Source organism: Argentina silus (assembly GCF_951799395.1).
Source record: "Argentina silus genome assembly, chromosome: 2".
In the NCBI taxonomy this organism is placed as follows: Eukaryota; Metazoa; Chordata; class Actinopteri; order Argentiniformes; family Argentinidae; genus Argentina; species Argentina silus.
In genome coordinates, this window is record NC_139656.1 from 23,563,213 (window position 1) to 23,588,300 (window position 25,088).

The 25,088-nt window shown below is 41.2% G+C and overlaps 1 protein-coding gene across 1 annotated transcript in view; it reads left to right on the forward strand.

Moving 5' to 3' along the window:
* Positions 1-3,018: 3,018 nt before the first annotated feature.
* Positions 3,019-25,088, forward strand: part of gabrb4 (gamma-aminobutyric acid type A receptor subunit beta4) — a gene marked incomplete at both ends in the record, with an annotated part of 30,369 nt that continues 8,299 nt past the window's right edge. Inside the window, 4 exons of the mRNA XM_083690691.1 lie at positions 3,019-3,098; positions 4,674-4,768; positions 21,881-21,948; positions 23,876-24,096. Coding sequence (XP_083546817.1) covers positions 3,019-3,098; positions 4,674-4,768; positions 21,881-21,948; positions 23,876-24,096 — 464 coding nt within the window. The remainder of the gene's footprint in view (positions 3,099-4,673; positions 4,769-21,880; positions 21,949-23,875; positions 24,097-25,088) is intronic.

Consider the following 25,088-nt stretch of genomic DNA (forward strand, 5'->3'; position numbering starts at 1 on the left):
GATGGGACTAAGGGGGATCCGTCTGGCACACTGTCTGAGAGGCTCTGTCTTCACACAGCTCCTCTGCTGCACTGACCCTCCACCGTGGCCTGGTTATGTACTGTATGCTGAAGACTTACAGAGAATGGTGTTGTGTTTCCCTACATGAAAGCAATCAATTCAAGTGAAATACCTGTCCATCATTTTCACTGGAGTATAAATGGGAAGCTATTTGTTGAAGTAATGACAAACTTGTTGGCATTTTTTGACATACAAATGTAAGCAATTCAACAACCAACATGTGTGATATTTACAAAAGTAAGACTGTTGCCAACAAACAAGTCATTGCATTATTGCATTTCCAAACAGCAGGCTTGGCCGTGTTCATTGAGTCAGCAAAAAGAAATGCCTTAGCTTCAGTGAAATGCAATTCTCTCTCTCTCTCTCTCTCTCTCTCTCTCTCTCTCTCTCTCTCTCTCTCTCTCTCTCTCCTCTGTCTCTACTCATCTCTATCTCTCTCTCAGACAGTACCTCCAGAACATTTCTTTCTCTTTAATAATTTACTTTCTACAATATAAACAAAACATACAATGTGTTTTAAAGATATGTTATTTGGTATGAAATCTTTTGTGATTACAGTTCACTAGAGAGGGTTTGAGATAACTTGGTCCTGATTGTAGACATACAGTATAGGCAACATAGTGCACAGCATGTGAAAGTAAGCAATGATGCATGTTAATTATAAGCGTGTCATGTATATATATATTTTTTAAGGAAAATTAATCAAATAACACCAAGAAAAACATTAGAAATATACATATTCAACATCATGCCCTGTATTACACTGTATATTTGAATGAAATTACTCATGCAACAAATGTAATTAACTTTTAAAATGTAAATATAGAGGCTTAGAATTAAAGTTAATGAAATCTCTCCGGGCAGATTGCCGTGAATTAAGAAAGCCCAGGAGTAAAGGCTTGCTGCTGATTAAGATCACTGTCAGCTATTGGCACATCTGACAATGCGCTGTCCACTGATATAGATTAGCTGTTTTAACACTTTTTTTGTGCAAATGTGTACTTTATCACCCTCAATTAAGTTCATGATGCAGAGAAAGCCTAAATAGTTGCTGGTTTGGCCTCAATATCAATCAGTCCAGAATCCCTGACACTCCCACATCACCAGACTCCCAGAATAGAGGGGTTCCCCGACAGAGAGGGGCAATACTCTGTTACAGGTGTAGGCTGCATTTAATTCAGTGTGTGACCATCTGTATCATGTATTTGATATGAATGGCATTCCTCCCCTGATTAGATTACACTAGCCTACTGTCATGATGCTGATGATGATGAGGATGATGATGATGATGATGATGATGATGATGATGAGGATGATGATGATAGAGATCATGACAATGATGAAGATGATGGCCATCACAAGTCTCAGAGCCATTATGACGCTCACATATTTTCTCTGCTTGGATTGATTTGAGGGGCCTATACATCGGACAATGTCTGCTCTTGTGTCCCACAGACGCCACAGTGGTGGCAGTGCTCCTTTAAATGAGCCTTTGCACATAGCCTTCGAAACACCACAACTGCATCAGTGCTCGCTGGGTTGCTTAGCAACTGGACAGCACATAGATCCCTGCAGAAAACCTCCTCTTCTGTATAAAACACATCTTGTCTGATTGTAATATGTGATGTGCATATTAGCCATTTTCCTATACTGATACCAAAGCTGATTATGACTCAAACACACACTTGAGACAATGTTTTATTCCTATGGTATAGACAGTGTGTGTGTGTGTGTGTGTGTGTGTGTGTGTGTGTGTGTGAGCGCGCGCACGCGCGCGCGTGTGTGTTCATATGTGGCAAAGTGGTAGAAATGCATGAAAACGCACCGGCACACACTCTCAGCATTCTAATGGGTTGCAGGGAGAACAGACTCTTATGGGCATCATTTCTCTTCATTCCTTGGCGATTCAGCGCATGGATAGGCTGCCGCTGAAATTGCTCCTTAGCTTTCAGATGTTTTTTTTATTCAAATGAATTTTAGCATTTTATACATTAGGAAAAACTCATTTTCCATAAAAGCTTCACAAGGGAATTTACTTTCAACACTTGGTTTTCACCATCAAGGCTCTTGCGGGTGTTCTTCAATCTGTGTCATTATTTGCTCAGTGTTTCGTGGAGAAGACGAACGGAACATGTTAAGGTATTCAATCGTGAGATAAGGTTGGACAACGGAGAGGACTGGGCTTTTCATTAGGTTAGCATCAATGACATTAAATCCAATGTTGTTACATGCATTGGCCGATATATGACGGGTCATCCATATTTCGCTGTACCTAATTTTTCACCAGAGGGGTAATATAGCCCGCTCTGACGTCTGCATCAGATATTGCCCAGTGATTTTTTTCACTGTGCATTTTCCCCTTAGTGACTGTGTTGAGAGAAGCAAATCTACATCATCATCAGCAACAAAAAGGGAATGAAGATTTCATTTATCTTTTTTTTTTACCCACCGCTCCTCCCACCCCCCATCGTTTACAGCTAAAACAAATCCTTAAACACAAGATACATTGTGGAACAATCTCTAGCGCCGGAGCATCGCTGGAACCATGCCTCTTCCGCAGATTTGGACTGGGAAATTGCAACTGCCAATTTAATCAACAAGACGCTGCTGCACGTTATCAAACGCCTTTCATTTGTGCCGGACTTTTTTGTATATAAGGAAGAATACTTATTATCACTTTTTGAAAGCCTTGAGTAGGCTGCTTTGAGCAAGATGTCTGATCTTCTGGTGTTGGTTGAGGGGGTCTGTGACCTGCACGGATTTCCATAGCTTGGGAAAACAGCTGGGACCAATTACAAGGTTTAAACACACGCATATTTTAATAAAGCCATTGCATGAGTAGATGCATCATATATGTTTTTCAAGCAAGTTATTTTGATTGGCTCTCATACTTTGTTTTCACAATTTTTTTGGACCACAGGCGGTTGGATTATTGAAACTCTATAAGGATTTGTGGAAATGTTGGGTCCTCAAGAAGATAAATTATGTGGAATTTTCTCTGCTTTGGCGGCTCTGTCCTTCGTTTGCTTTGCTCAAAGGTAAGAGAGCATGTCTGAGGTTTATAATTTCAAGTGTTCAGTAGGAAGATAAAAAAAAGCACACACTGGAAACCAGCTTTTGTCGGTACCGACATAAGAGCGACATGACTACTCATATATTGCACTTATAGGAAAACCTTTTCTGCGGCGCGCGCGCGTGTGTGCGTGCAAAGGATGCGCGTGCATGTTGCCTTTTGTAAAACCCACTCCAATGTCCAAATTGTAAATAGCCGTTAATTGGCTTTGGCGATTATCAATCTGATACGACTGTACAGTCATACTGTAGCCTACCCGGTAATTAGGTAGCTGTAGGCTGGATAGCCTACATTTAGATTAGTCATAGCCTACTAGTCTATTGATCAGCACGACCGTTTAATGGATATGAGCCAGATGAATGAGTCTCATGTTTATTCAACATAGCATTGTCATGGTCAAAATAATCATAAATCCACAAAAATGCAAATAATCATGGCAAGTCGCTGCTTCCACCCCCACCCCTATCAACAACATGTCGCGTAGCCTTTTACGATTCATCATTGATCATAGAAAATAAAACAAAATCCCTTTGTCAGTAATTTCAAGTAGGCATACATCATCAGCCAATACATGGAGTAGGCCTAGATATGTTACTAAACATAGGCCTACTAAATTAAATATTCCCATAGCCTACTCTTCAGTCTTTCTCTCCTATTGCGTATTTTTGAGCACCTGTAACCGCCTTTGGAAGATGATGAAGTGGACCAGGCTAATAACGATTATTATTATTTTTTTTTTTTAATGCTTGTATTTATTGTTCAGCGTAAATTAAGATATGTATCCAGCATGTAGGCCATCATATTAACGACTATATCACGTTATCACAGTACAGTCCCAGGCAAAATTATAGGCTATTTAAAGATCCTGACATCCTCCTGCTAATCATCAAACAGCGGTGGCCCCAAACTGGGTCTTCCATTTTGACGTTTTGACATTTCGATAGCATTCCAGTCGCCCACCATGACAGGAAATGAATAGGATGATCACATTAATACGAATATAGCCGATGCGCGCGTACACGCAGAAAGCTGACAATTTGAATTGGATGCTTTTTGGTCGTTATAATGTTATTGCCCCATGATATGATGAATGATGTGGTTCGTGATATTGTTGTTCAATGTTGGTTATGTCCATAGGTCTGTGTCAGTCATGTGATTATTACTTTTGTTTAAAAATATTAATGTTTTGTTGACATTATTTCTCAATGTTCAAATACATGCCACTTAGATGAGGGATAGCATGTCAGGTGTGCCCTAATTTAGATCTCTAAAACACAGATGGCCTCACTTTCAAAGGTGCTGAGGATGCCATATGCCTATTGAAAATGTCCTTAGCATTGAATAAGTTGTAGAATGCATGTCTAATGAAACACCTCAATCTGAAACAAAGTATTTTTGGATGAGGTGTGTGAGGGTGTGCTAACTAATTCCAGTATAGGACGCACTTGGAAATGCCCTTCCAAAAACAACTGAGCAAGATGTCCAGTCAATACCGTCAGACATTGAAAACTGTTCATCAGTACATGGTTTCCTCCCTCAGCACCTCCACTGGACACACCGGAATGTCTTGGGCCAAGACCACCGTGGACAAGTTGCTGAAGGGCTATGACATCCGTCTAAGACCTGATTTTGGAGGTATGTATCGAGGATACACCTGTGGTTGGAATACATTACCCCACCTTCCTTCATCAACAATGTAGACAAGTCTGGTCGTTATTTTTCTGAAACCAGTTGAAACGTTAGCCTTTGGCACACCAAAGGCAAAGGCTTTGAAGTGACTGCTACCATCTCATTGCTATGCATCTATTCACTACCACATATGGAAGATGGCTTCTTCTCCAGAAGTAGGGCACACGCGCAGAGAAGCAGTCTAACACTACAGTACATTTCTTGGCATCCAGCTACTGTACACTGAGGGATTGTTAAACCAAAGCTACAAGCTATTGGAAGGGGTCATTGACGAAGCTATCACCTACTAAAGCAGGAATGTACATATTTTGATATCCTACTGCTATAATTCTAGAAAACAACACAGCAGGTTAAACTTTGTACTTATGTTTAAGTTTTGATTCATTCAAGAGTCATTGAAGCAAACTAAATGGCATAAAATAGTTTGCTCAAAATACAAATGTACATGTCTTCAGACAGCCCTTGATTGTTGTCATTACACCCTGACAGTTTTTTTTAAGTTAATATTTGGGTTTACTTGATACAGCAGCCTCTTGCTCACAGTAGGCTCATGGGATCACACATGAATGGCAGCCAACGTGGCACACTAAAATGCACTAAATAGCATCAAGATTTCCCGAATGCAACCTGTATAGTGACATTACGCCACAAAACTGTCTAGATCAATCTACAACAGCCAATGCCTATGTTGTATTTTCAGTAAACTATACAGTACACCTACGTTAATTCAAACTGTCTGTGGTCATTGTTCTTGATTTTGATCCATTGTAAAATGCAGATGAGGCCTTATTTAAGTTAATCCTGTGCAATGATACTGTGTCAGTATCTGCTGGAACACTCACGACGAACAACAATATGTAGTGAGATGAAGAATAAGTTAAGGTTTGATGGTGCTTAAATTGTAACATGAAGCAACATGGCAATATCACTAAACTATTACAATATTGATCTGTTTTGAGAGTCTTGAAAGAACAGGGTTGGGTTTTTTACAGTGTGATGTTGTTCTGACCTTGGATTTGAATTTGACTGGTCAAAGTATTGGCCAAAGCCAAGCATCCTCGTTGGAACATATTTTCATATGCATGTTTCATCATAATGGACCATTTTCTTCACTTATCACCTTACATGTACTCTCAAAAACATAATACATTATTCAACTTGGTAAACAGGAGATGCAGAACATCTGCTTTATTTTAGAAGCAGACTGAACACCCTGATGAGATACTTGGCTGGCAGATTTGCCAGAGAAGCACAGGGGGTTACAATGACGCTGAAAACCACTTTCATGCGTTCGTTCATTCATTCACAGCCATTATCTACATTGTCAGGTTTCTTTATATGATCTCCATCTCTTCAAGGGGCAGTTCCTCGGATGCAGATTCTGCCTAGTCCTGGACTAATACACATCAATAGAGAATCTCCATTAAAAGTGTGATTTAGTCCAGGACAGGCTTAATCTGTGTCTGAGAAACCATCCCTCTCTTGGTTGATTGATGAATGAAGTTGCTGTGTCTATACGGTCCACACTTGAGGTCACAAGAAAGAAAAAAAAAACAGCACAGGATGCTTTTTCATGTCCAGTTCTCTCCCTTTGCAACCCTAGTCAGTTCTCATTGTGCCTTCACACTGCAGCAAGCTAAGTTGTTAGTCTGAGTGTCCCGGGCAGGGAGCAGCAGCGCCTCCTTCCCCAGCCGCGTGTCCCTCAGGCCAGGGAGCTGCAGTCCATCACATTCTGATAATTCCATCATCAGTCAGCCACTTCTGTCCTGACACAACTGCTGACCAACTTCAGTTCCGGAGAACAGACGAGGGCTGCGTTTTAATTGGGCTCCATGCTGGACCCAGAGTGTGTGGCTCCTGTAAGCCTGGCCAAAACCAGCAGCGGAGATAAAACTGCCCCGAATGCTTCGGTGGAGAGTGGAGGCTGTGTTTTAAATGGTTGAATGCTAGGTTGCCGGGGGTGCTGCCGTAGGATTCAGTTGATGTGTGGTGGCCTTAACGCTAGAAGAGCCCCATGAAAAGCCCAGGCTGCAGTTCCTCAACACAGCCCCCTGTCCTCTCCTCTCTCCATTGATCTCTGAGCCAACCTGGAATTCAACTGACAGAGCCCTAAAACAGTCAACACAACCAAATGCCAGGCTTTAACACATATCTTCCCACCCCAATCCCAACCCTCAGCAACCCAGGGATCATATCAATTCTCCATGGTTTTGCTTAAAGACAATTGAAAAATATTTAAAGCAACACACCGTATATACAGGTATGTTGCGTGGCGTGACTGATAAACCCGTTTTCGTGGGATTTCATTTTTATCATCATTTTGTGAGGTAAAAAGGGCAACTGTAATTGTTTTTTAGACTTTCCCACACCCCTCCCCCCGTATATATATATATATATATATATATATATATATATATATATATATATATATATATATGCAGACTTTGCATATCTGGGTCCAGGTTTGCATGCGTAAACAGTTAGTTTAAAGACAGTTGCAATCAAACAATAAAGATGTCCAATGTATTCAGTGCTGTGTAAGTTGCCAATGGTGAGGCTTTGTATTCTTGTACTCTTATACTCCCTGCATGTTTGTGTGGATTATTGGCTTTGGCTCAATGCTTCTCAACAAATAGCCCATGGATGTAGTATACTATCTGACGGAGAAAGAGCTTGTGCTAAGCAGAATCCAAACCACCCGGGTGCTCGTTGAATTTGATTAAGCATTGAGGTAACTAAAGACACAGCACAGAAAAAGATGTCAAAGCACTTGATGATGATGGTGGTGATGATGATATTGGTGGTAAGGTCAGTGGTAAATTTATAGATGTGAGGGTAGATTAATTTCTAAGGCAAAGATTCTGATGAAACCAATGTGAGCTGATCGTGTGAACCCCCCCCCCCACACACACACACACAGGCCATCACATGTTTACTGGACAATCTCAGTCCGTTTTTAGTGTAGGACCCACATACTTTACAATGTTTTGTCATTTCACTGTACATAGCTATACTGTATGATTGTTCTGTCTCTTCTCCACCCTCATTGTCATTTAAAAAGCTACCAAGTCCATGGGTTGATTTTGTTCTCTCAAATATAAATGCACCTGTGTAGTCAGTATTGTGTCGTTAAATCTTGTATTGGATGTTGTCAACTGCTTGGTTAGATTTTGACAACAATCTCCTAAATCATACTGCCCCACTAATTGATCCAATTTGGTATGTGCTCATGTCCTACTATTGTAGTTTTACATTATAATTCCCGCTATAAAATGTATATGGAATCAGCTATTTTCTCACTGACAATGCCACTAAATGAATTACCTTCTATAAAAGCCTTATTTACAGTCCCATTTATAAGGTCAGCTTTTGACAACCTTGATTTTTTGTGAGATTGTGGTTTGTCATTTGAAGCCAGGCCAACAAAGACACCTCCATGTGACCATGGGACTCCACACCAGGATTGTCTCAAGTCCAAGGCCTCATCATATTAAACATGGTGCAGGTTTAATTAGTGAAATTGAAAGGAAAGCAGTTGCCTAGATACACAACACTGTCACACCCGCGGCCATGATCCATAATGGCTTTTTGTAACAGAATTTCTCGACTTTAGTTTTTTGGTTTTGGTTGTAAATTGAGGCTGTTAGAACGCTGTGGTGTGGTCGCAGCAGTGAGTAATGTGCTGCTCTTGAACTTGTTTTAATTTCAACAATGTGAGGACACATCGTCATCCTACTGTCACTGCAGGGAAAGAACAGCACTGTGAGAGCATGTGGTCAGGACTAAAATCCCTCCTGCTTGCACCAGACTGGCATTTGCTTTCTTTTTTTCTTCATATTTCTTTCTTTGTTTCTTTCTTTCTGTCTTTCTGTCTTTCTGTCTTTCTTTCTTTCTTCTGCTCTCTCTCTCTCTCTCTCTCTCTCTCACTCAAACAGACATATGCACTCCCTCTCTTTTCTCTCTGTCTCCCTATTACTGCACAGACAGACGCATGCACACACACACACACACACACACACACACACACACACGAAGCAAGCTCAGACTGCACAAGAACCTGTCTATCTCTTTTGCATCAGAGGATCATTTTGTACAGAGATCCCTATCCGAGTCAGCTGCCAACATGATTACAATCTAAAGTGCACATCCCAGACTGCTACATCTCACTTTTCAGACCACCTCAATCAGGTGGATAGAGTGCTATTGATATAGTATATTCTCTCTGATCGTTTTAAGCTCTGTTTATGATAAGATTGAAATAGAATAACATAAGACAGGACTTCTACATAAGCATGGCATGACCTCTGACAAGCCTTTTTATTCATGAAATATTCGGGTATGTTCTGAGACATAGATATACTATTGTGTTTTTGTAAGAAGCACAATGAACAGTATTACACGTGAACAAATCAAATACAAGATGTATAAGCAAAAGTTGTCTATTTGACCAACATCCTACACTGTCTGAACTAATCAGGATATTCTCTTTATATCAGCTTGAGGATATACTCATGTTTGTTTCGATCTAGTTGATGTCACATATCACAATATGACACATTCCGTCATATGAGCACAGTGGTCAGGTGGTCATATCAGTCAATAACTGATCAATGATTAAGGCAATGGTCCAATAGGGAAGCCACTGGACATCCTATTGAAAAATTAAACCATGAACTGAGTCGCTAATTGCATTATCTTTGAGCAGCTCACCATTTGGGGTTTTAAGTGGCCTCAACGGACTGTTGGAAATCTAATAAAAACCAGTGGTCTGTAAATTGTATCAGCAAGTGTTTTTCTCCGCTATGTTATCTAATCTTCCACCATTTTAGTGCCATTGGCAGCACTTTAACAGCTTTCTTAAATGATTTGACAGCAAATTTGTTTACAATGGAAATTATTTCCATTTTACTGTTATGTCTATAACGTCAGTGAATACCACTGTAAAGGTAGTCTATCTTGATATGGATTACCAATCTTGTAGTCCCGGCAAGTGTAGTCAACTTACATTTTGCTGCAAGGTGTAGCTGAAGGTTGTTAAACATCATAGATGCATTTATACAGCTTCATTTGTCATAGTATACTCAATGCTTCCATACAGTATATAGTACTGTACTGTCTCTGATGATCGCAAGGTCGAATTAAAAACTGAATTAAAAACTTGAACAAGGTGTGGCCATACACATCTGATTTATATGGCAATTTACATGATTGCAGGGTCTATACATTACTGTAATGGACAACATATCTCAGACAAATGGCAGCATTCAGCAGCCTGAGGGGAGCAGAACTCGTTAGTGATGTGATTTAACACCCCCAGCCACACAATGGGGCGGCCACAACAGAACACTCGAGTTCTAGTTCCTCCTGGTTCCGAGTGTCCCCTTCCCCAGCACAATGTATCCGAGACTGTGTCAGATACTGTAGACAAATGTATTTGGAACGCAAACATGGTAGCGCATATTTCTGTGTTTGTATTTCATTACAACATTATGACCAGTGCGAAATGAGTACTGTAGGAGCTCATGTTTTTTCTTTGTACGAAATGGAGGATATTGTGAAGGCCTGTCACAGTCAGGGGGCAGACTGCTGCTACGAACATTGCTACAGTGCTGCATGCGTGCCTTTAGTGAAGGTTTGAGGTACAGGCGTTCAAGTGAAGCATCATTACCTCTTGTGTTTGTGGTCACCAAACATTGACTCTCAATACTTGTTTAATCCATTGCTCAATGCGTCTCCCCTCCCCTCCGTGACAAAGACAATGACATTAAGATGAGAAATAACACAGATGTGTTGAGGGTCCTTTTGAGATGAAGGTTCCTCTGATGTTGCGTTATTTTATTCCTTCTGTAAATCTGGTATGAGGCTGCTACTTTGTTCCCTGAGGCTGTTTACTGCTGGTGTTGGAGGTCCTGGGCTGCTATGGGCTGTCAGTGGTGGTGGTGGGAAGGTGGGGGGGGGGGGGGGGCAGTCGGGCAAGGGGGGGGACGGGACAGAGACCAGAGCGTGGTTCTGCTTCTGCCTCTGCTACCATCGTCATTGATTTGGGTAGGGGAGCGGGGATCATGAGTCACCAGTGTGCAGTGGTGCTCCGGATCCTACCGAGGGGAATTGGGTGTAATGATCTCGCACAAGAGTCGCAAAACAAAAAGCCAAGCTGCAGTCAAGTCGGAGCCAAGCGGCGAGAAAACCCGGCTTAGTCGTCACCTCCGTCCCACACCCCTCCCCCCAGGAGGACGCACTTTAAATGTAGCTGTCATCACTGCTGAAATGGGTTTTACGGTCTCAGCTTCCACCGTTAAGAAAGCTTGAAATGGGGGTGACATATCACTGGTGCTGCGAACATGCTCCTCTTACCTCTGAGCCCAGAGCTACGCCTCTCAAGGCCTCAGTTCAATACCCACTATCCGACCCCCTGTGTGTGTGTGTGTGTGTTTGTGTGTGTGTGTGTGTGTGTGTGTTTGCGTGTGTACTGTGTGTAGAAGAATATGATTTATGTGGCTTCTGCCTCATACATAACAATCCCAAGATGTTGCCATATTCACCACAATAACTCATTATCACTTCATCGCTAAATTGGGTGCTGGACCAAAGTTTTCAATTGACCATAAATGATAAAATGGCAAGAACTGTTGTTTTGTACAAGCATATTCTCAACATGCCCAGCGCAGGTTTTCTGCCCCTAAAAGTGCAAGTTTCTGACTGGGGACAATGTAGCTTCTGCCCCTGTGTACAGTAGGTGCCTCTCCTATATCCTGTTGCCTCCACAGCTGGCTCTCCTGTGGAGTCAGATTCACACAAGCTGCTGCATACTGTAGAAAAACTTTCTTTGATGACTCCCCTAAGCCTGGCCTGGGGGTTTGTCACAGTCTACTGTAAAGCTGCTGGCCATTTGTGTTATTGGTTCCAGTTGAGGGACCAGGGACATTCCAAAGTTAAAGGATCCTCTACAGTGTGAAACACCGTGAGGGGGGGGCTGCAGTCGTGTGGAGTGTGAGTCTAGGAGCTCACTCTGGCTGTGTGCATCATTCAGCCATAACCGTAAGCACCTGATCTCTGACTACTACTGTACTACTGTAATATGGGCACCACACACACTCTGATGCGGCTCAGTGCCAGTTCACCCCTCAGCCATGGCATCAGAGCACGGCCACCAGTCCCTCTCCCCGCCACACGCATCCCTGTTTTTACTGATCTCATTCCCCATTGAGCCCAAATGAGACCCAGCTGCAGTGTGATCTTATTTGTAATGGCAGAGTGGTAAATGTAGTCATGGAACAGCAGTGACGTGGATGCTGAGTACAGTATGTGCACTTAATGGGTGGACGAATGCAAACGTTGTTGTTTTGTAGTTGTTTATGAGATTCAGGCATTTCTGCCATTGGCGGAGGCAGACGCTAGTTCTATCCATGCCATCCGTTTGGATGTGTTGTCCATACACGGTATCCAAAGAACCACATCCCTTTCTAGTGTCTTCATGAAAGTAGAATGGCTCACAGTGGCCGTGTACAGCACACGTATGTGCAGAGAGTTATTTCCATGCTGTGAAATGTGTCCTTTTATAATCATGACTCCTTATTGATGCAAACAAGCCTACAGTATCTTTTCAAACCTGCATATCAGCAACAGCGTTTACATGTTTTATGCATGCATCCCTATAATAGCCCACTCTACTGGTTTCACCCCACACTTTTGCTACATTGGAGGCGTGTGTGTGTGTGTTTGTCTGTCTGTCTGTCTGTCTGTCTGTCTGTCTGTCTGTGTCGCCACATGTTAAATGATGGGCCGTTTTGCGTGTGGGCTCATTACCCGACCCACTGTAACTCAGGGCAAAAGTAATGCACATTCAGCACAAAACAGGAGTGTGTTGTCAGAACACCAGGATGGATGTCGGAGCGTGCAGGAATGATATCTATCCTGATGAAGAGAGAACAGAAAATGATTTATTGCAAAGAGAGCCCCGGCGAAAATGTTTAAGGAGGGAGCACTGCACTCTTCCCTTTTCCCCAGGTGTGTGTGTGTGTGTGTGTGGGGGGAGGGGGGATGGCATGCAGGGAATGGGAGGTGCTTCATCTTCAATTTCAAAGTGTTGTTTTCAGCAACTTTAAACTGAAGGAGGTAAAAAGCGCTGATGGAAATTACACCAAAATAGATCCCAGCGGAGTGCGGAGTACAGAAACCCCGGGTCGGACACCGGTGAGGGATCTTGCATGCAGGGCGTTTTTTTTTTCTTCTCGACTCTCCTCCTAATGCCCCCAGTGACGCCCTTTTTGCACCCTCAGTGATTGATGGAAGGTGCGTCCTTGAGAGGGCCGGGGGAGAGACTGGCCAAGGGCGGCGTGCAGCTATCCAATTGTTTCAGATAGATAAACAAGGAAAGAAATGTCATTTACGGCATCCAGAGATTGATGCCGCCAGTCCCAATGCCAGGAAGCGTGCTTAAAAGCCCATCTCATTATTAAACTCCACGTTTCTGGAACCACACTATGGTTTTCTTGGATGAGGCTACCTTTCTACCTACCCCTTTCTCTCTTTGTCCCGTGTCTTTCCTTAATTTACTTCCTTTCGCTCTCTCCCTCCCTCTCTTGCTCTATCTCGTGCTCTCTCTCTCTCTCTCTCTCTCTCTCTCTCTCTCTCTCTCCCCCGTGCCCTCTACGTCTGACACCACTACGGTATAGTGGAGGCTGCTGGAGGTAGAAATTGGAGGACAAGGCTCATTGTAATGCATGGAATGGAATGATCCATGCATTACAAAGAGCCCGTCCTCCGACTTCTACCTCCACCAGTCTCCACTGGTATAGATCTGATGTAATGACCTCCCTTCATTCATCAACCATCGTAAGTGTCAGAAGGCTATTTCATTAGCCTTAGTTACCTTAATTATATCTTTCAGTGCCTCTAAAGAGATGATGTACTATTCTGGCCTACTAATGCATTAGTGTTTACTGCTAGATTGTGATTGTTATGTTAATGGTCGAATAGAGCAATGGACATCTGGGGTACTGAGCTCGGTGTGAAAGAGAGTCAATTGACTCTCTTGTATTATATGGATACATACACACTATATCACTTATGTAGCATCGCTACTAGCACTTTTATGCACTGCTTTCACTACTGCAACAATCAGCACTGCTGCTACTGCTACTACTGTAGTACTACTGAAATTCTGTGTAATAGTAACACAAATAATGATGATAGCGATATGATTTTGAAATGATAATTTGGGCTAATTGTACGTCTACACATTGCTCTTGATAGTGTGGGTGTTCCCAATGACTATTGAAGCATAAATATGGCAGCCATGAATTATGACTCAGAGCTTCCACCACCACATGTTTGAAATGGCAAGAACAACAATCACCATCAGGCTTGAATGATGTTAAAACATTCCTCCCTTAGCACATTCTACTGATGTCTCCTGTACAGCATGACTCATAGACTTTGGCACCTTGGCTATCTTGGCCACCCTGTGCACAGTAACATTGAACACAATGGAGGCATGCAGAGTAACATAGCATCTTAGTTTATTGGTTTGTTTATTGTCTCAAGAATGAGCTTTCATGGCAGCGAGTGCAGATTCAACACTATGTATGTAAAGCACCGTGCTTCCCTTGTAATGTTATAGTGAGAATGCTGCGCAGTTGCCATGGAACCCTCTGTTGCTAAGCAATGAGTCGATTATTAGATTATTTTTTTTTTTTTATATATCTGAGCCAGAGTGGTATTTTCTTCGCAATGGCGTTATCCAGCAAATTTGTTTTCTGTGTGCAATTGACTGCATCCATGGAATAGCATGACCAACACAAACCTCACAACAATGCAATTACTCCAGTGTAACATAGAATTGGCAAACACCAAAGTGCAACAACAAAATCCTTATTATCCACGATGTCTTTGCTTCATCTCCACCTTCAAATGACTGGCGGTGTGATATGACAAGCTTCAAATAACCTTGCTCCACTGTATATATCCATACTCCTACAAATGCAGCTTTGTTAGGCGTCACACAGCCCTTATCTAGCAAACGCCTGAACCGGAGCAGAGAGTACATCGAGGGACGTGGGAGCCGGTGCCATTGCCTCAGTGTGCATATTCAAGGCACAGCACAGTGGGAGGTGAAGCTTTCTGGTTTTAAGGAAGTCCTGACACTCTTAACGTCACAATGAAATCCCCCCAACAGCCATCCCAACACCATGACCAGTCCCAGGCCTTTGAAGTGAATTAGGACAATAGATTTAACAGACCTGCTATACGTACTCACTGCAAAGCCAGAGATGCTATATACCATGTATTACCATGTATAGAAACTGTATGTGTGCAGGTAGATACATTCTCTGAGTGAGTCCCAATTCCTCCCCAACCCCCCCCCCCCCTACTGTTAAAACTATTTAAGATCATTATTATTGTCTTTACCTGTATGAGAGAAGAATTGCAGCATCATGGATAAAAACCTGCTGAGGGAGAACTGCTGGCCCAAAGAGGAACCAATCATAAAATGCCTCCATCTATCTGCGGTACTCCCGATAATAGAATCAGTTTTTTCATGGAGCATATCCTAGACCCTCTACTGACTTTCCCCTCTGTTTAAGAAAACCAAAGCTTTTGGGGGAGAGTGACAGTAGTCTGAATGGAGTCAGCACCTCCAGAGATGCCACCTGCTTTACATTTGTCATTTAAAATGTGTACACAGATGATGGGGCCATCTGGCTGCTGAGTGTAAAAAAATGTGCAGAAGAACAAACTTTTGAGGAAGCAATGGACCTGCTCAGCGAAGCCCACAAGCACAAAATAAGTAGAGGGGAAATGTCGAACAACGCCAAGGTAGAGAGCAGGGAGGATTCAGTGTGCTGTGTCTTCGAGGTATCTAGAAAGCTGCTCTACCGACAAACGAACTCATTTTTCCTCATTTACTGCCCCAACCTATATCTGATTCATGCTCAATGCAATGGCATGCAGTGTACAGTATCATTATTTTTGTCATATGCTTTAATATGGCATTCCTTGCATTTCACTGGGAAGTAAAATATTCCTGGATGTTCTCATGTTTGTTTCAGTGTTTTAGTGTTAGGTTTGATTTATAAAATTGGTGTTGATGTTAGTGTCTGCATAAGTATTGGTATTAAAGCCACAATCCGTAATTTGAGATGCAGTGGTATTATGGTATATGCCCATTGATTCTTGAAGAATATTACTAAAAGATGCCTCATGAACTTGATACTGTACAACTGTCTTACCCCATCACAATCCAAAATACAAGGCAGTCTTACTTCAATGTTTACAAAGAAAGGGAATGTAAACACATACTTTATGGCGATGGCCAGACTACTCCGCTGTATCCTTAAATTACGGATTGAGACAATGTTTGTCCGTTTTTTGACAGACTAAATATTTCGGAATAGTTGAATTTTTGACAGCCTTCACTATACATCGACAGATCAAATCAGATGGTGACATTATATGTATACGGTTGTTGTGTTGTTCTCTCTTTGCTTTGTGGGTGCACGAGAAATCAGAAAAGTGTGTTGAATGTTTTGTGTGTCTAAACCTTGTGATTCAACCTTGTGGGGGGGGGGGGGGGGGGGCATTGGGATTTTGCACTAAGCCAGTGGTCAGTCCTTGCATCCAGAGTACTGTCTCTGAATTTGAGAGTGATAACATTTCTCGAACCCCTTCCCTCAGCTGTATGTGGGGGGGCTGATGTTTAGTTGTTTTTTCAAATTACAGATTGTGGCTTTAAAGGTGAAGCATGTAGTTTTGCACTTTGCTGCCGTCTTTGGCCATACTGACAATTTAAAAACATAAGTAAGCTAGAAAATAAGGTTTCTATGTACACCAGATTTTAGAAAGCGTCTTGTGTGGACTCTTCACTGATCAAGTGATCTCATTCCTTGATCGCTGCCAATTTATCATGGCCGTTAAGCACTATTTTAAAATCGACATACTGCACCTTTAATGTTAGTAGTGCTGGCTGTGAATTGAGGCCTCTAGCCGCTTTACATCTACAATGCTTTTTGGCATTGGGTCTTTATATACTAGCTCCATGGTTGGGACCACACCCACTTTTGTCAATAGCTGAATTAGATGCTCATAGCCAAAGCCAAAAATCAAAGACTTTGGGATAAACAAGTGCAAACCGAGGATTAAGAATATCCATTCTTCCTGTCTTTTAGATTTAAATTAAAATGGAGAATGTGTTTCCTTCCTCTAAGGGCTGTGCCCTGTTTGGCATTGGGGAATGTGCTGAGATCAGAGAGGAAAGGAGACTGGTAGACAATCAAAGATCAGGATATCTTTTACATGAACTGAAGTGCCTGAATGCTGGATGCAGAATTGGTGCAAGTCTGACTTTCTTAAAGATTCTTTTTTTTATAACCAACTCTCCTTTTATGTGCCACGTCAATACCCGGCGAGTTATCAGACTCTGCTGGAAGTAGTCCCTACTCTGGGATATCAGGTCAGAGTTTGATGTCGGCAAACAGCATCAGGTCACGGCAGTCAGTGGCTTAGAGGCAGCTTATTGGGAAAGCACTGGAAAGTGCTGACACACTCTGATGTGATAATTGCAAATAGTAGTTGGGGCTTGGCTCTGGACATCACTGTTCGCCCATCTAACACACACACGTACACACGTACACACGTACACACACAAAGGCTCAATTCTCTGACTTGAAATCTTGCTCTACTATCTGATATTATTGCTTGGACAAATACTTAAAACATTATCTCCAAATTATGTACAAAATGTGAAGCCATGAATTGATAGAAACAGACATTTGAGGATTTGACGCTGCTATTGCAATGTTTCCTTTCAACTTGCAAAGTGCAGCTGTAGGTAAGTGCTTTTATTTTGAGAAAGCCATGGCGGCAAAGTGGATCCCTCTGTTTCATTGAAGCAGGGTAAAAAATAAGCAGAGAGAGAGAGAGAGAGAGAGAGAGAGAGAGAGAGAGAGAGAGAGAGAGAGAAAGAGATCTTGGTGCTTTCTGTTTACAACTAGCGAACGAATGTACTTTGACATCTCTGGGGAAAATTGTTACTGGTTGCCTTCACAAAGCGCAATGGAAAATGGCCCCACTTTTTCCTTCTTTTTTTTTTTGAAGAGATGGGTCAGGGAATATGACAAAGCTGCAAGGCATTTAAGAGAGAGGTGGGCTGCCGTGTCAACATGGCAGCTGTAGTGGGAGGAGAGGGGGGGAAGAAAATAGGATTACAAAAAAAGGAGAGAGGAGAGATGTGCACTCTCAGTCAAGTGCTGTGCTGGTTAATATTTCAGTGCCAGTATTTGGAGAAACATGGTAATTGTCCGATCTCTTCAGAGTAGGCCTGAGCAGGAGTCATCTGTGGATTATTTGAAGGAAGGAAAGTGGGTACGGTACACATAAACAACAGTAATGGATTTGAGAAGGACGCAGAAAATCACTGTTTTGAAGTTTAATTTGAGCCCCATGAAAAATGACACAAATTGAGACGCATTCTGAAATGCAGATATGGTCGCCATACAAGACCATCTTTCACAAAGTTCCCTCCCTCTCTTTGGGTGACATTTTTACATCTTAACTCACTCCTGCAATGCGCAAACATAACATAGTTGACACCTCAGAACATAAGATTTAAAGAGAGAGTTACACCCAAATTACTAAATCACATATGTGGTTCTGAAAGTCTATGGAGGAGGACAGATTTCAAATAAAAATGTTGGTTCTGTTTATCTGGGCACTGTCAGTAACCTCTAACTATTAGCATTGTGAAACAAAAAACAATGGAAGTCAATGGATCCTAAATTAGCATGTTTGAAATGCCATGCCTGTATCATCTCAAAGTCGAATTGAATTTTTTCAGAGAATTTGGGATGATTTGGGCATGACATTTCAAACATGCTAAGTTAGGGTCCATTGACTCTCCATTGGTTTTTGGTTAGAAATGCTAACAGTTAGCAGTTAGTGACAGTGCCTAGATAAACAGTAGTAACCAACAAAGTGTGGTTTGAAGTCTGTCCTTGTCCATAGACTCTCAGGAACAGTCCCTTTAACAATCTAATAAAATGTATGGTACACAGCGATATCGCAATCTACTGTATAGTACATAACTAATTGCCACATCACTTCTTTTGAAATGTTACGGTTACTGCACACAACCACACAACCCCTGTGAGTTAAGAATACAGCAATGGGGGCCTACAGTATGTGTTTGAGCTGTGACAGTGGAGAGAATGTGGAACAACTTTTGGCTGGCTATGTGACAAAGCCAACCTCCATTGCCTGCCATAGTTTGAGAGATCCTTTGTTCAATGCCCAACATTGAAGTACTGAACAGAAATGTTGTGGTATGTGTTTTGAAGGCCACCTCTGAAATATGAATGCAACTAAGAAAACATTGCTGTTGATGGCAAGCCAGCCATTTCAAGTCCACAGGGAGGTTGTTTCCCATTAACAAATCTCTGACTCCATAAATGAAACACACCTGATGAAGCTGACCAAACCAAGCTATCTGTTCATGCAAACCTGTTCAAAAACTGCTTAAGCACTGGACTGTGAATGAACCATTCAGCTGGAACCTTTGACGAATTCCTGCACCAAAAGGTTGGACATTCCTTTCAGCCATTTTTGTTTGTTTTTGGTCATTGTTTTGTGGTCATACTTCCTTTCTCCTTCATTTGATCGTTATGATTCACTGATCTGCTAACTGGGAAATGACTAATTTGTTCCTTGTGGGGGTGACACAATTCCCTTGTGCTGAAATTTTGGAATTGTTACAAATCACAGAGCGAACATTTGGGGTGAGGGGAGGAGGGGGGGGGGGTGTCCTTGCTTTGAGCTCCAAAGTTGGCACTGCATGAATTATCGCCAGATGTTTTGAAGGTGAAACACCTATGTTATAACCCAACTTCTATAAGGAGAGTATTTCAAACAATCTCTCATTTTTTTATAGAAGTGAACCAATCCTGCCTTCTGAGAGATTAATGTATATGGGATTCCATGTTGATGTCAGAATATTTAGAGATTTAGCCAATACAACATACAATACAATGCACACACATATTGAAGATATGCAGACACGTATTGAGGAAAACATATTTTCTTTTGAATTTCTGCAAATATGAAATGATTAACTGAAAACCAACCAGAATCGTTGGTCCCTCATCCATGTTATTGAAATGAATCGAAATGTAGAGGTGGATATACACTCACTGAACACTTTATTAGGAACACCTTCTCATGGTGGAGGTGGTGTAATGGTGTGGGGAATGTTTTCTTGGCACACTTTGGGCCCGTTAATACCAATCAATCATTGCTTGAATGCCACAGCCTATTTGAGTATGGTTGCTGACCATGTGCATCCCTTCATGGCCACAATTTACCCATCTTCTAATGGCTAGTTCCAGCATGATTATGCACCATGTCACAAAGCAAAAGTCGTCTCAAACTGGTTTCGTGAACATGGAATGAGTTCTGTGTTTTTCAGTGGCCTTCCCAGTCACCGGATCTGAATCCAGTAGAACACTTTTGGGATGTGGTAAAACGGGAGATTCACAGCTTGAAAGTGCACCTGAAAAATCTGCAGGAATTGCGTGATGCAATCATGTCATCGTAGACCAGAATCTCAAAGGAATGTTTCCAACATCTTGTGGAATCAGTGCCACGAAGAATTTAGGCTGTTTTGAGAGCAAAGGGAGGCCCTACCCAGTATTAGTATAGTGTTCCTAATAAAGTGTTCGGTGAGTGTATACAGTAGTGTTCTTTCACTCTGCAGTCAAATAATTGTTCAACACAGTAGTTTTTAAAACCCAAAAATATGATTAGCTTTGAACACTATACAATGACAACTGTTGTTTCATATGGGAGCAAAGGTCTCAACCAATTTATTCTGATATCCTTGATTTTAATGATGGTAAACAAACTCCTTGGGGCAAGGATCTGGAGAAGGCTGACTAACCAAAGGCTGACTTACTTAGTCATACAGAGAACTTACTGTAAGCATATTTGCGAGTAGTTTCAAACCTTTTTGACCTGCTGTTTGCTATGACTTTGACCACTGTCCACTCACTGTTATGTGCATATATATAGTCATTTTTTATTTTATTCTTTCAACTGACCCAACATAGATTGCTGTCTGTTGTAAAATCCAGGCCACTGATGACAGTATATGAGTGTTATTGCATCTGAAGGAATATTTCCTTATCTTATTCACTTTGAAATTGCTGAATGTCAACATGCCATGACATCTCTGTCAGTTCAAGTTTCTTGTAAGAAGGTAAAGGTACTGTATGAGGAGATAATCAAAGATTACATGATTTCGGGTTTTGAATGTGAAATGAACATGATGAACTTGAATGTCATATGGGAAGTTGTATGAATATTCAAAAAAGATTGAGTCAAATTCTACAGTATATTGGTGTTACAAAGGCGATGTGTGTAGGTACTTGAGGGTGATTTACAGTAACATACATGTGATACTGGCTTGCTATTAGTCCGAAAATACCTTCAGTATCCTAAAAAAATGGGTATTGACCACTCTTGCCATTGTTTCACTTTCCACATGCCAAATGAGAAGAGCTCTGAGTTTCTTTTGACAGGGTGACCTGACCAGGAAAAGATATGGGTCCTACAAATGTGATGTTTTAAGTGATAAGGGTTGTCTTCATGCTTTTACTGTGTTTTTGTCATGCTTTTACTTAATGCTTGTCATGCTTCTAGCTATCATCAAGGGTCTTCTGCTCTCAACAGAGGCTTGTTCCCAGAGTGACGCATTTATGACAGTTTCCCGGAAATATCCGATTCACTGATACTGATGTCCCACTTTAGAAATGTCCAAATTTTGCCTTATGCGTAATACACATAAAATGTTACCACAAAGAGCTTCATAAAGGTTTTTTCCAAGGTACATACTGTACAATAATGATCATTTCCTGAGATGAAAGATAATAATTTGGATAATGTTGTTGTTATATGTATTTTTACCCTTTACATTAATCAGGATTCTAAAAATGTATTTTTCATAACTCTGTGAGTCATTTCTCAGAGAATTTGGTGTCTGACTGCACAAGTTTAATTGTGTTCCCTCAGGTCCTCCAGTCATCGTAGGAATGAGCATCAACATCGCTAGCATCGACTCCATCTCAGAAGTAAACATGGTGAGTAACAAACCTTAGTACTGTACCTATAGTACATTAACTTAAACCCCACTTTCCCTCAGCATTGGTGTCATTGGTCTTGGGATTACTGTTTAAGTAATATTGTAATGTAAATGAATGATCTTATGTTTATCTTACCTGTGTTGTATACACAAATCCACTAGCTCTACCTTTTGGGCTGACTAGTGTACGCACCTATGTATACCTTTACCTATCAGCTTGCTATCTGAACCACCACTGATCAGATTGTGGTTGTGTCGTATGAATTGAAGGGATATTGTTGCAATCTGCTCTCCATTGTCCTTCCAGCTAATATCACTTTCTTTTTGTGACTCCTGGTTAAAACAAGGTGTATCTATTTGATAACAAACAATAACATGGTATCAAATTACTTTCATTGTAATGTCATTTGTAATACTATTTCAGTCAGTCTTTTTTGCCCTTTCAAACATTAGATAACCATAGACATGGTGTGCATCTGTTATGCTTGATTCTATTAGCTAACTTGTGATGGTCAGAGAGCTGTGAGAAATCAGGCTCAGTCTTGTGTGTCTTTAAAGAAGACAATATGGCTGGTGTCTGAGCAATGACATCATTCTGTCTCTCTACTCTCCTTTTTTTTTTTTTTATCTTATTCAATGTGGCACAGTCGCTCACAGAGTTCACTCCCCCCAGAAGCAAAAGGAGCTTTGCTATTTTGTTGTCGCTTTTTCTTCTCCCTTCAACATTGCCATTTGGAGTCACAAGAGGATTTTCATCTAGTTTCAAGAAACATCCGATTTTATTTTTAATTTGATGGAAGTAGTCACTCATGTATGAAGCTGTTGTCGTTATTTTTATGAGCAAGCAAGTGTAGCACTTTGATTTATTCATCTTGAAGTTGTTGTAGAGGATTCTTTTGTACTCTTTTGGTGTTTTTGTTTTATGTTATTTTGGTTTCCCTGGACATTTGAGGAGGCAGAATAAAGTGCAAAGCAGAGAAGGTTGCCAAAGGTTCCTGTGTACAGACAAAAATACAGACAAAAGGAATGTGTAATTTTTCAACTTAGAAAACTATTCACAAACTGAACATCCAATGTCTAATGGCATTACAAATCTGTACTCATTTATATTTATGTAAATTGTTTCCGCAATAGAAAACTAGATCTTTTTCCAACAAGATTGTTTTATTGGCATGGGCCTTGGTAGATGTTGCAATCAGATGAAAGCCATACAGTGTAAAGGAAAGTTACTTCTTTGTGTTAATATTTCATTTTATTCTATTTTTCACGATGCCGCAAATAGATTTTTTATGGAAAATATGTAATACCCTTTTCATAGGGTAAGACTCTGCAAATGTAGGTCATTTTATGTCCAGCTGAATAACCACTCCGATTAGCTCTCAGTCTGGTTATAAAATGTGATGTACATTATGGTTCACTTGTATTTTAAGACAATTATATTGAGATTTTAGGACACTGACGTTCCCAAAATAATTGGCAGCATTTATCATGCAAAATTCAGAAGGACTGCACTGTCATCAGAGGGCTTATTAAACTAAACTTGGCCTTCACATCACTTTACTGTTAAGTCTATCTATTTTGCTAGATTTCAATTGTATTCCAAAATGCCTTGTTCATGCTCTCACTTAAATATATACATAATAATGATGACAAATGTATTTATTTATAGGTGTTTCTTTACACTGTACATATACTGTAGCTGCACTTTGTATATAATACAGTACGTATGTTCAATGCATAGTAAGCATAGTATTTAATCAATGTAACAAGCCATATAATGTTCCATTTGGAGCCATCTTAAGAACATTAACAGCGCTATTTACCATTTAACACATACTGTCTTTTTGTGAGAAATTAGAAATAAACATCACACCCGAAACCCCCTTCATTTCAATCACACTTTGCTGTTTTCCTTTTTTCCCCAGGATTACACCATCACAATGTATTTCCAGCAAAGCTGGCGGGACAAGCGTTTGGCCTACGCTGAGCTGGACCTCAACCTGACTCTGGACAACCGTGTAGCAGACCAGCTGTGGCTCCCTGACACCTACTTCCTCAACGACAAGAAGTCCTTCCTGCATGGTGTGACAGTGAAGAATCGTATGATTCGACTGCATCCTGATGGCACTGTATTATACGGGCTGAGGTAAATATAGTACTTTCACTTTCAATTGCATTACACTGTCACAACGCTTTGACACCTGGCCTATCAGACAGAACCAGACAACAAGATTTTGGAAATCGTGAGACATGAGAGGAACTTCAGTAGCAGCACTATGTCTCAATACTATTCAGGGCCTCTCAGTTTCATTCAAATGTGATATCAATAGCTATTGGTTATTAGTCGAGGTAGATAATCACTGCTCTTTGAGTTATATAATGTGGTTGTGCTTGGCCACTGATGTTGCTTTGTTCCACAGGGCAGTCCCATTTTGAAATGTTTCAATGCTAAAAACAAATTCAGCTGTAAATGTTAATTATAGGAAGCTTACAGCTAAATGCACAGATGCTGCTGTAATGGCTACATTACTATGTTACGCCTCTGCTCCATTACCTCATACAACTCCACACAATCAGTGGGGATGGCATTTCACTCTTGTCATGTGCTTTTCCTGTTGTCTGGAACGATTAAATATAGCTTAGGTCAGCCTCTGGAAAAGGATTTTGTTATTTTTGACAAAGCAAAACCTTGCTCATGCACATGCTCATTGACATAGGATATAATTAAAGCATTAGTGTCAGGAAGATAATCTTCTCACACTCCCAGGTCATCTTTCAGACAGCCAGCATGCAATTAGTAAACACTATTCCTGAGATTCGCAGGACTTCATACATACAAGCCTCTTGTCTTCGGTCTATCCAACCAATCTCTGGAGCTGTCACTGTGGTATTGATGAGAGAGTCTGAAGATATTCGGGAATGAGAGGGGAAATTAATGGAGTGTTAAATACTTGCTTAATATATCTCCTGGTGGAATCAGCTGTGGGTGCAGGGGAGGGGTTTAAGTGTTTGCAGCTTCCAAGTTTTCCCCGCTGTCAAGAACAGCAGAGTGAGATCGAAGTAAAGACTGAAACAGGCTCAAGTAGAGTACAGAATTGCTGGGGTGTGTGCAGTGCATTTACACCTTTAATACATCCT